At 40.8% G+C, this 11,969-nt stretch overlaps 1 protein-coding gene across 6 annotated transcripts in view; it reads left to right on the forward strand.

The window, feature by feature from the left end:
• The window catches only part of LOC138029352 (death-associated protein kinase dapk-1-like), a 21,954-nt gene extending 11,698 nt beyond the window's left edge, over positions 1–10,256 (forward strand). For 3 of the 6 annotated variants that reach the window (XM_068877090.1, XM_068877091.1, XM_068877093.1), the window contains 5 exons: positions 2,029–2,091; positions 2,506–3,141; positions 4,532–4,717; positions 5,365–6,340; positions 8,454–10,256. In XM_068877090.1, the coding sequence (XP_068733191.1) occupies positions 2,029–2,091; positions 2,506–3,141; positions 4,532–4,717; positions 5,365–6,340; positions 8,454–9,250 (2,658 nt within the window). In that variant the 3' untranslated portion in view covers positions 9,251–10,256. Of the gene's footprint in view, positions 1–886; positions 1,058–2,028; positions 2,092–2,505; positions 3,142–4,531; positions 4,718–5,364; positions 6,341–8,453 lie in introns of those variants that run through there. The other 3 variants (XM_068877095.1, XM_068877094.1, XM_068877092.1) reach the window with 3 other exon arrangements.
• Positions 10,257–11,969: the final 1,713 nt, after the last annotated feature.

The raw sequence follows: 11,969 nt of genomic DNA on the forward strand, positions 1-11,969 counted from the left end.
TGCAAGGAGACTGGGTGTTAAGCGGAATGAGAGGAAACCTAAAACAGAACCATGGTGGAAAAAAAGGATTAAACTCCAGATTTCCCAACTAAGGAAAGATCTTAGTAGACTGGAAAGACTTAAATCAGGTGAGTTGCAAAACATTACAGTGCGGGAAGGTCTAGAACGGAGATATTACTTGAAAAAGAAAGGAGTGACCATTATAGTAATTGAAGAACTGAAACAACGAATATTAGCCAAAACTGCAAAAGTCAAACGCTATCAAGCAAGGGTAGACCAGTATAGACAAAACCGAATGTTTCGTACCAACCAAAAACGTCTCTTTGTGATGCTGGAGATGGACAAGAATGATGAAACTGCTATCCCAAATTGGGAGGAAAGTAAGAATTTTTGGAGTAACATATGGGATAACCTAGTAAAAAACAATGCAAATGCTGAATGGCTAAAAGGATTGGAAAGAATCCTAACAGGAATAAACCAGCAGAGTAATTTTGTAATTAATGTGGAAGGAATAAACCAGCAGCTGAAGAAGACAGCCAACTGGAAAGCTCCTGGATTAGATGGCTTACAGGGATTTTGGCTGAAGAATATATCATGTAGAGAGAGATTAGCCATCCAGTTGCAAGACTGCATTGATAATAATGATACTCTGGCCTGGTTTACTAAGTATTGATTATCAAGGACAAGGAGAAGGGAAGCATATATAGCATCGAACTTTAGACCCATAACTTGTTATTAACCATGAAGAGAAGAAGGTTATTATGCTAGAAATGAGTTGTCCCTGGACAGAGAACCATGAACGAAAAGATAAAGAAAAAAACTGCCAAATATGCACCCTTGCAATGGGAACTTAAAAAGCAGTACTCAGGATATGCTGTAGAACAATGTAACATCATAGTGGACGTCCTCAGGGGCTGGTCTAAAGAACTGGATCAAGTGATGAGGGAGCTGATGGGAAAGAAAGGAAGAGTGGTATTGGAAAAGATGCAGAAAGCAGTCATTTCAAGTACTTTGAATATGATTATTTGTTTGGAACAGTTGAATTCATTGTTTTATTGTGAGCAATTTCTTACTTACTTTAAATTATTTTGTACTTTGTATTTTAGATTTCTTGTTCAGGATAGTTGAACGTTATTTCATTGTACCATTGTTCTCAATATTTTTTATACCTTCTTACATATTTTAACTAGCTTCTACATGTTTATGCTAAGACTTTCATGCGCACTTGAAAATGACCTCAGAGGGGTTGAAAAGTCATGATTTTTTCGTTGCTTATTTTCACAGCAAAATTGATTTCTAAGAAATTACTTATGCTATATTTCATTTTAAAGTACTAGCTGTTAAAAAACGAAAAGGTGCAAAAATTGTGAGGGAAGATAAAATTATTAGCACACAAGAAAACCAAGCTGGACCTCCTTACCATTCTTTATAAAATTATAAAGAATTCTTATGAGGAGTGTTTTATCGGGTTTAAAGCTCAGCATTTGTTAGGCTGTCAGGTTCATGAATAATTTATTAAATAGTTTTTGAATTACTGAACACAGATGCACCCTAAAACAAGTGGTACCCTATCACATGGATATCATTTGTCAATTAACCTGCATGTATGAATTCTGGGAAGTTTTGAGCAAACTATGAAAAAGCGTTAATGGACAGTCTACCTTTCATAAGTTTTGCCTTGATTTTGCCTTCTAAGCTACGACTTTCGATTGCCAGTCATACACTTTATTCCAAAATGGCCGCCATTTTAGTATTCTTTTGTTTGCTTGCAAATTGGCCCTCTTGACCTCGCTTTCAAACGTAAAATTCAAAGAATATTTAAACTCGAACGAGGCCAAAAGGGCTCATTTGTAATCAAACAAAAGAATACTAAAATGGCAGCCATTTTGGAATAAGGTGAATCTTGGATTATCAATCATGCATAGAGTGAATTCATGTGAACCGAGTCAAAGGGATTGGTTGTTTATTACTAAATAGGGAAATACTTAAATTACATTATTAGTGGCTGATCGATTTGCTGGTGTTTAGGTGTGGGATGCTGAGAAGTGGGCTCAAATGAACAAACATCAGAAGATTGTCAAGCTGATCAAGGTAAAAACTCTCCGTAGTTTGTTGTTTTGGGCAGGGCAAAGATTGAGATTGAGGTGCGAGATTGTAGAAATAAAAGGAAGGAGGCATGGTACAATGTGCTCTTTTGTTTTTTATTGAGTTGCAAATGAGATGCAAGGTGGTTTTCTGCAATCTGGCACCTTAGTGCGGATTGAGTTCTTGGCGTTGTGGTTTAGTCTAAATTCTCCAGCGACTGGCTTGGCAGTGATATCTATAAAGGCTTATTGCGTATGAGGCCAGTTAAGGAAAAACAACCATAAATTAAGTCAAAGGGGACTTGCCGAGTGCTGGAGCTTGTAGATGTCCCATAAATCGTGGCCAAAATTAATAATCATTTGTTGTAAAGCTCATTTTTTACAAAATAGGATATTGAGACTACCCTTGTTTTTCCTTTAGAGTTACAAGGTGCTTCATTCTCTTCTCAAAGATGGCTCAGACCCTCCTTCCTACGTTACATTAAACGTCTGTGGTGCTGTCAAAGCAGGGAAGACAACTCTAATTGGAAAACTCCAGCAGTCTACCTTTGAGCGCGTGCGCAATCAAGACCACGTTGATACAAGTGACGACATAGCCTCGAGGACCGCTGGGATTGAGATTGGCATTATAAATGTGCCTGGAGTAGGCGTTTTTCGTAAGATGGACATGGCGGGGCATTCGTGGGCCTTTACAAGTAATGAGTACTTCATTGGTAAGAGGACATCGATTTCTTTGGTCTTGTTTGATTTGAGCAAAGAGGACAAAGAAGTCGAAAATGACCTGTTTCACCACTTGGGGTGTCTGAAAGCAAGGGAGACAAAATGCGGCATGCTCCGTTATCGCCCAGAGGTGGTATTGATCGCAACTCATGCTGATAAAATGGCCAGTGATCCAATGCATCGTGCCAGTGCCTACTTTAGAAGAGCTCTGGAGTGTTTCCAAGCCTACTTGAACTTTTATCCCAGAGTAATGGTGCTAGACTGCACCAACCCAAGCAGAAAGGAGTTTAGTGCACTTCGCACATGTCTTAAAGAACTGCGTGATAAGATAATCAAGGTAAATACCATTTTGTTTCAAGCCTCAAGAAAGCGCTCAATCTTCTCCTTTCCTTTCTAGGTTCGATACTTTTTAAAATCCCCTCTTGAATTTAAAATGCCTGTTTGCTTGAAGATTCGTACAAGAAGTATATGGTTAGTTTTCCTTGCTGTTTGAGTGCGCAATTATTGCGGAAAGGAACAGGTTGATGCCTTTTATAGAAGGGCTCCTTCTAATCTCATAAACTGTCGTGGTACTAAACGCGACTTAGATCGTTCTTATTCTCTACTGTGGTCGCTTTCAGTCATGTGCTGATCCACACCTCCCAATGCGCCAATCAAATCGAAGTTTCAACTTCTCCCCCCTCCCCCCCTCCCCCCTTCCTCTCCCCCGGGCAAACGGGGAGTGAGGAATTTGACCTTTGCCTGCGTGGAGTGGGGAAAATTGAACCGGAAGTGTCAGGTCAGGTTTCAAATGATTTTTTTTTTTCGGTCGCCGAAGTCGCTAACATCTCTAAAACACGTGTTTGGACGAGATGGAAGAGTTTAAAGGAAGAGATGTAGCATTTGTGAGCGATTGGCTTAAAAGAAAGGTCTTTATTAAAGACGGCAGGAGCCGACAACGACTGTTCTTTAGTAGGGTATGACAAACAAATCCAACGATAGGGTAGGGCATTTGAACACCATTTTGGCCCGAGGGGACGGGAATTTGAACGATCCAATCTTGAAAAGTTCAAATGCCCGGGCAAAGGGGATGTTGAAGTTTCGAGTTGATCGGCGCACAAATCTATCAGAAAGTATCAGAAATGACGACGGCAACGGCAACGACAACGTCACAAAGCAATAACATCATTGGTTAAAATACTCGTTCCGTACCTGTGCCCCGGTGATAAAAAAATCACTTCCTTTTTTTCTTCAGATTTTGAAAGTTTTGGATTTCACGGTTCTCCATTACTCACGTTCAAAACTCAGAGGGTTGGATCTAGGGAAAAGTGACGTCATTAACTCACTCGCTTAAAAGGGCAGGGTGTATTTACACTTTATCATAATTATATGCAAAACGAAAGTGTAAAAGTCTGAAAGGCCAAAACTCCCGTGCTGCATATTAATTCTGCGGCGTAAACACGCGTTGCATTCTTAAACTAGTGAGTCTTTGACGTCATTTTTTCCTCGGCCCAGCTCTCTCAAGAACTTAAAATTAGTAATGGCGGACTATTAATTAAATTGGAAAATTCGAGTTAAAATAAACAGGTATCGCTTTTAAATCAAGACTTACAACTTTGGTCGCTTAGTGTTTAGTTGACATAGTTTAGAAATAATGCGCTAGTTTTGGTATCAATGCATGTTCAAATAAAATCTTCAACCAAAGAATGTTGATGGTAATTTGCAATATTCCTCACTTATCTTTTTAGAATTCAGAGCGAGTTCCTCGATTATGCGCTCAATTGTTGCCTCGGATTCGCTCTCTGGCGAAGAAAAAGGCATCATTTCCTGTAATATCTTGGGAAGCGTTTGTCCAAGAAACCAAACAAGTGAACGTAACGGCTGATGAAGAAGGAGTAAGAAATGTGGCGTTTTATTTGAATGAAATAGCAGAGGTAACTTAAACGAAACTTTGACTCTAGCAATACAAAAACATACTAGAAGGATAGATTGTAAAAGTCTTTAAAGAGGCTATGTCACGCAAAATGATGTCATTTCATTGCTCCCAAAATGCCCAAAAAGCAGAATGAAACATTGCAATAACCACTTAAAACTGTTGAACAACATAAAAGAAATACAATTAAAATACAGCAAAAGCAAAGAGAAGCATGGATGGACACAAATGCACAAGATTGAAACGGATTGCATTTGGGTAACTTGAAAAAACGTCGGCCCGACCTTTTTCAAGTTATGGCAAATCGCCTGGTTAAAGCTAAATTAAAAGGCCTTTTTTGCTCAGAATCATCTTGTTTGTGATGTAACGGATAATTTTATCAGTAAAGGAATTCCACATTACCATTTTCGAGTTTCAACTCGTTATTATTTAAACATTTCTCCTAACTTGACATGGCCTCTTTAAGAAGAATACAACGTAACGCCGAATCCGAGTTGTTAGCAAAAAGCCCCTTTTCAGTCTTTTCCGTCCTCTCGGAGCTGCAAGACAACCAACTACAATACTAAGGAACGGGAGCGGTTTTGATTGCTTAAGGTGTAAACGGGGTATTAAAATCGAGACTGTTACGCACCTTATCTTTCTTGACAGATTGTGAGTGATAATTCACCTGAACTTCGGGACAAGGTTGTTCTGGATGTTAATTGGCTCACATCTCATATCTTTGGAATTGCCTTGGCACCAACCAACTTCCCCCGTTCACTCCGTTTTGATACAGCCAGTGGAATGGTGTCAAAGGCCGACCTTGAGGTAAGCTTTCCTGAATGCCCTCTGGAGCAGCTCATTGAACTCTTTGTACGCTTTGAAGTGTGCATTCCCTGGGACGAGCAAAAACTACTTTGTGACAACTACCTCTTCCCAAGCCACTTGGAACAGAATCGCTCCAATCTTGATGACGTCTGGCCACAGTTCGGTGAAAGCGGTGGAGAGCTCTGTGCTGTGGGACGCATTCTGGAGTGCAAAAACCCGATTGACATGATTCCACACAGCTTCTTTCCGAAGTTCCAAATACGAATGTTGAGGCGGTTTGGACACAGGAGTCCAGTTTGGTTCGGCGGCATCAAGATTGCGGATGACACTGTGGAGATTCTTATCACCTTGTCCTCGTGTCTCAAAGCTGTGAATGTATGTGTGTGGGCGCCAAAGGGCAACGAAGAGCGTTGCTATGATACGATGAAATTTATCGAAGACCTTAGAAACGAATTGTTGGACGAAGTGGCAGGAGGAGTGGAGTTTATACACAAAGCCATGAGTGTTAAGATGCTCCGACAGAAGCGTTTCGAGGGCTATGCTCTGAATGAGGTGGATAAAGCCCTGGAAGACAAAGGGCCAAATGCAAGAATTGTCCTTGAAAACTGTGCTATAAATGAGTCTGCAGTGGACGTCAAGTGCTGTGGAATCCGTCGTCACGTTCGTCCACTTGACCACATCAGCCACATGACACTGAGACATCGAAAAGTCCTCGCTCAGCTTCTGGACTCTGACGGCACATCTAATCTGACTTCCTTGTCAGAAAATCTGGGAATTGGACCTTTTCCTATGGAAAACGACGACGTGGAACTTTCAGGTGAGCTCTTTGTTATTCCGTCAACTTACTGTTCCAGATGAGTGTTCGTGCTGGTGTTTTCCCGTCTCTAGGGTGTTAAAGTAGTGACCATGGAAACGCAAGCAACAAGAACGCCATCTCTAAATGGAAATCCGCGATATGAAAGCGACTAACACTTTAGGAAGGAGAGAATATGAAAAATATTTGTCTTCACAAGTTGAGGGTGTCCCAAAGGGGTTTAAATTTGAAATGTTACTTGTTAGTTTGCAGAGAACGGCAAAGAAATGTGTTTAAGGGTAAAACACACGTGGCCAATGCGTGCAAAGAAGCTGTTGGAACTTAGGCCCCGTCCACACGAATCCGGAAATTTTTGTATCCGCAAACTTTCTTTTCGAATACTGCTTGCGTCCTCACGTATCCGACGAATTCGGTAACCGTATCCGGAAATTTCCGAATGCGGTATCCAGAGTGGAAATTTTTGAACACGTTGCGAATTCGGATTCGTGTGGACGGTCGTATCCGCAAATTTACTTTTGAATACCCTGACTTAACACTATCGAATCCAGTCTCTTCTGGGTGAGATAAATCAACAAGGCGTATCGACCTTGAAAGACTCTCGCAAGCAACTCGTTAACGAAACAGAAACAATGGCGGCAACGTACGATTTTGCGCATGATCAACAAGCAAAATCTTTTTCAAAAGCACAGGGCACTAGAGTTTATCCGGGTACGTGTGGACAGTGAAAACGATTCGAAAAACGATTGCAGTACGCTACGTGTGGACGCGGATATTTTTTTAATCCGGAAAAAAATGCGGATGTAAAAATTTCCAGATACGTGTGGACAGGGCCTTAAGCAAGGAGGATGACAGCGGCGACGAAAACGTTATACAAAAATATAGCTTCCTGTTATTTTTAAAACTCGAAAGGGTTTCAACACTTCGAAGTCTCTCTGTTTAGATCTAATAACGCTACAACACTGTATCACGTAACAGCAATGTTATGTTACCATATGAAACACCGATTATTTCCAAACAAGATGTGATCATTATTGTGATGTAATAAGTTACCTTGGCAACGGGACAGCCCAACAAAAACATCCTACATTTTGGATTTAGTTGCTCATATCTCAAAAACGAATTCGGTGACCCCCCCTTTTTTATTGCTGAAAGTGATTAAAAGGCCACAATGAAACTTTCGGCAAAGTTTAAAAAAATTCTGTCGAGAGGATCCAGAGCTACCGCTCGCAAAGTTAAGGTGGCTCTAAATCCACGTGACAGAACTTTTTAAAACTTTGCAGAAAGTTTCATCATGTCCTTCTGATTACTTTTGAGAAAATAAATAGGGGTCACCGAGTTCGTTTTTGAGATTTAAGCGGCTAAAGACAAAGTAAAGGGTGTTTTTACAGGGCTTGCCCGTGCTACGGTAACATATTACGTCACAATAATGACTGTATCTTGTTCAGCAATAATTCGCGTTTCATTTGTTACCACAATATTGCGAATACCTGATACAACGTTTTGGTGCCGATCCTTCTAATAAGAGCGTCACTTGGAATTGTTGAAACTGGTTCGGGCCTCCCAAAATCATTTCTTGGTTATTTCAAGTCATTTGGCATGGAAGTGTGTATGACCTTTGTAGGAATAAAACTGGAATGAACGGTTGGTGTGGTTGGAGAGAAAATTAACGATGTATCGTCGGGTGCTCATGTCTTCCAGATAACCTCAAATTTGATTATGGAGTTGCTGGCATGACCAGAACAGTGAGGAAATGTTCCAAAACGTAAAACACACGTGCGGGGCATGTAGAGCCGTTGTTTTTCTTCAGTAAATTTGTTGTTTCTTAGTGTTTTCGTAGCCATTGTCGTCTTTCGTGCTTATACGTTCTTTAGTTATGTTTTAAGAAGCACAAAGGTTCCGGGACTTTTGAGAAACGAGCGCGAGGTACGACGACATTAGGTTATCCAAACATTTTCAGTACTTTTCGAAAACGCTTCTCGAAATGAGCAAAAACGTACTACAAACTAGTGTTTTTGCTTTGCACTTTCCGGAGCCTCGCGTCCGCAGGGTTCAATTTTAATGTCTCTAAATCGAGCTATCGGCAAAGAGCTAAATTTTATGTTTTTCACTTTTACAGGTTTCACCAATGTAATTTCAAGCAGCGAGACTGATAATTTTTTATCCAGTTGCGCTGCTCACACTGATCTTAGAGGGACAGAACTAAGCGAAGCTTTTAAGCGAATGAACCAAGTTGATGCGGCTGCCATTGTGCGTAGATGCCTCTTCAGCGTGGACGAGGATTTAGCAGCGCTCTCTCGTGAAGAATATCAGAGGAGTTTATCAGATCAACTTGTTCTGCAGCCTCGATCTCGGCGTCTCTTTGATCCTTGCCAAGGATGCCAGCACTGTGTATCAATCCTTCCTCAACAGGAAACACGAGGTCCAAAATCGTGCAATGGTGAAAAAGAATCGCCCGCCAGCGCAACGGACGCAGACGACGATTCGGTGTCAGTTTCCGTCCAAGTTTCGTCTGCAGCCAACGATGAGTCAGTTTCCGTACAAGTTTCGTCTGCGGACGACGATGAGTCTAGTAAAGACTTGTCGCTGTCTACCGCAGAAACTGGTGAACCACACGAAAAAGCCAGTTTTCCCTTTAGAAGTGAGCTCACAGAGCTGTCTTCAAGGTTGAGTCTCAGTTGGAGACCTGTTGCTCGTGAACTTGGTTTCGGAACTACTGAACTTTGTCAGTTTGAGGAGACGAGCCTTCTTCGTGTTCAGGCCAGTCGTATGCTGGAAGATTGGTTATCTAAAAGCCGTTGTAGGTTAGGATGCAAGAATTGTGAGGAGTCCATCTTGGAAGCACTCGCAGAAGCGTTTGAAAACGCGCATCGAGCAGATTTGAAGGATTTCGTGGAACACTCCAGGAAAAAGTGAACTGAGAGGCTTGACCTTGATAGGGATAACCTCTGACGTTTCCTTTTATGTATCTTTTCGGAAGCCCATTACCCGGAGCTCCCATCTGTATTGTATGCTTGAGTCAACCCTTTCCCGTATCTTTCTATTTTTAGAACTACTCTATTTGAAGTATGTGACAGATGTAACAGAGAACACACGTGAAGTGGTTCACATACGTCACATACGTATATGACGCAATACATGGCTGACCATCGGTCTCTTATGATTGGATATTGTGAAAACACCTACTAAAGCCCCCCTGCGAAGTGCTTCTAAAAAAAGAAAGATACGGGAAAAGGTTGTCTGGGAGAGTTAATATGGAAGATGGAGGCTCCGGGTAATGGGCTCCTGATCTTTTACATAATAAGACATGATTTGAGTTGACTTGATCTGACCGAAAACAAGGAGAAGTTTGTGTGATACAGCTGAAATGGACCGACATTGTTGACATGTGCAAGATTCGGTGTAAGTTCTCTGCTTAACGTTGCAACATCGTTGGCCAATATTGTTGTAACATGGAGCAAAACTTGAAGAAATACTCCGCGATAATAATCGCTTCTAAAGCATCTAATGCGATATAAATGTAAGTGTATCTGTATATTTATGTATTTATTTGTCAAGGCAGATGTTGTATGCGTTGCGATTGAGCCCCTTGCAGACACAGTCTTGAGTGGAAAGCGGACTGAACATACCAATATTGTTGCATTGTAATCCAAGCGCTTTGTAATCCAAGCGCATATTTATATATTTACGAGATATCTTAGTTTCTAAAGCGATTCTGGGCTGCAAGAACCTCCTCATCGAAGGTCAAATGAAAGTTTAATAAGTACTTTATACTTTCCTTAAAGCATACGAACTATTTATTGATGGCAAATACTGTATCTAAAGATAGAGAAAAAAACGACCAGTGGGATGTTTGCGATAAGGATGACAACGAATCGCACTGGAGTTCAAAAAAGTGTGTTAAAATTTGGTGTCCACACGACGAGCCGTCTAATGTTGGCTTACTTTAAGAGTTTCGTTAATTTTCTGTTTGTTTTCGGGAGAAATTGGTGTTCCGGTATGGAAACGTAACATCTAGTTTTTCGTTCGAATATGTTGCAAATAAACGGGGGCACCCAACGACGTGTGGGAGGCACGGTGGCCTCATGGTCAGTGTGCTTGACTCCGGATCGAGTGGTCCGGGTTCGGGTCCTGGCTGGGGACATTATGTTGTGTTCTTGGGCAAGACACTTTACTCTCACGGTGCCTCTCTCCCCCAGGTGTATAAATGGGTACCGGCGAAATGCTGGGGTATATAGTAGAAATACTCCTTAGTCGCTTCATGCTAATGAAACCGGCGATAAGTGCCGGCCTGATGGGCCTTCTGGCTCGTAAGCAGAGAGACTACCCAGCGACCGTATGTCTTGGTATCCGGTCACTTCGTTCCAAGTAACGGTTAGGTCGTTCCACAAAATCGACCTCTTTCATAATGGCGTCCAAGTAAAATATTATTTTTTAATGTTAATAAGCCTCTCTACGACGAGCAAATTAAAAAAAAAAAATTGTTTCAAAATGAGGGTAGGTCTTATTAACATAAAGACAAGAATTTAAAGCAGGCCGCAATTTATGAAAGTGGTCTATTGCTGGTTTTCACTCACGTGATCAACAGCCATGTTTTTCAACGAAAACAAAAGGAAGCGTTTGCATAATAATAGAGTTAAATTCCCCGAGGATTTGGTCGGGGCACCAACATGGCCGCCTTTTCTTTGTTTTGGGCACCAACATGGCGGTCGTGACGTCATGTGAAAACCGAGAATACTCAGGTAGTAAGTGACCATAGATATAGTGATCATTTGTCTTAAGATATCTTAGTAAAAATTTGTCAGAATTACCTTAAAAGGTTTGCACAAAGCTTCAAACACTAGTTTAGTTAGTTTGTAGCTGCCCTACAAAGTGTTTAGATGTTGGGGTGTTCTAGAGGAATTTCATAAAAATTTCCAGGTGGCGTTTTTGCCTCGTCCGAACGTTCCAGCAAAACTTTACAGTACGTAGGTAAGTGTCCTGAAAGTTTCGCGACATCTGCTTAAAATTTGATTCTCAAACAAACTTTAGCTACAATGATAGAAGTTATAAATCTTCAAATGTTATGCTACTTCCAATATCTCAGTTGACTCTTTAATGTTCAAGTGCAAGGAGTCGGGTTACGTTTTTGGAAACGTTGGCCGTGTAGCACTTACATTTCAACAGAATTAACTATTTAATGAAATGTTTAATTAACTATTTAATATTCAGCTGAGTAAAATTGTAGCTTTCTTCAATGTGGTTTCGATATGTCTACGCACTCTTCAGACTCTTCACTACTTTTCCGAAATATCGGAAAATTCTCTTTAGAAGAATGTTCAAAATCTTAGGGTGCATTCGATTGACTGAATTCCGGAATAAGAATACATCGAATAGAAGTTAGAAATCCTTCGTTTTTACGGAGATTCACGTAAAATTGTCAAACACCTGCTAAAATGCTATTTTAATCATACGCCAGAAATACCGTTTTAAATCATCACTCCACCTTATTCCGGAATAGGGTCAACAGGGTTTTCGTTTGAGGCCGGACGCCGGATGTTTCGTCCGGTGGTTTCCCATTCCATATCCGGTACTTTTATACCATTATTAGAGGGGTTTTTTAAATTTTTTATTATTATAATTTTCGTTACTTACT

The sequence above is a fragment of the Montipora capricornis genome, chromosome 13, assembly GCF_036669925.1.
Source record: "Montipora capricornis isolate CH-2021 chromosome 13, ASM3666992v2, whole genome shotgun sequence".
Taxonomy (NCBI): domain Eukaryota; kingdom Metazoa; phylum Cnidaria; class Anthozoa; order Scleractinia; family Acroporidae; genus Montipora; species Montipora capricornis.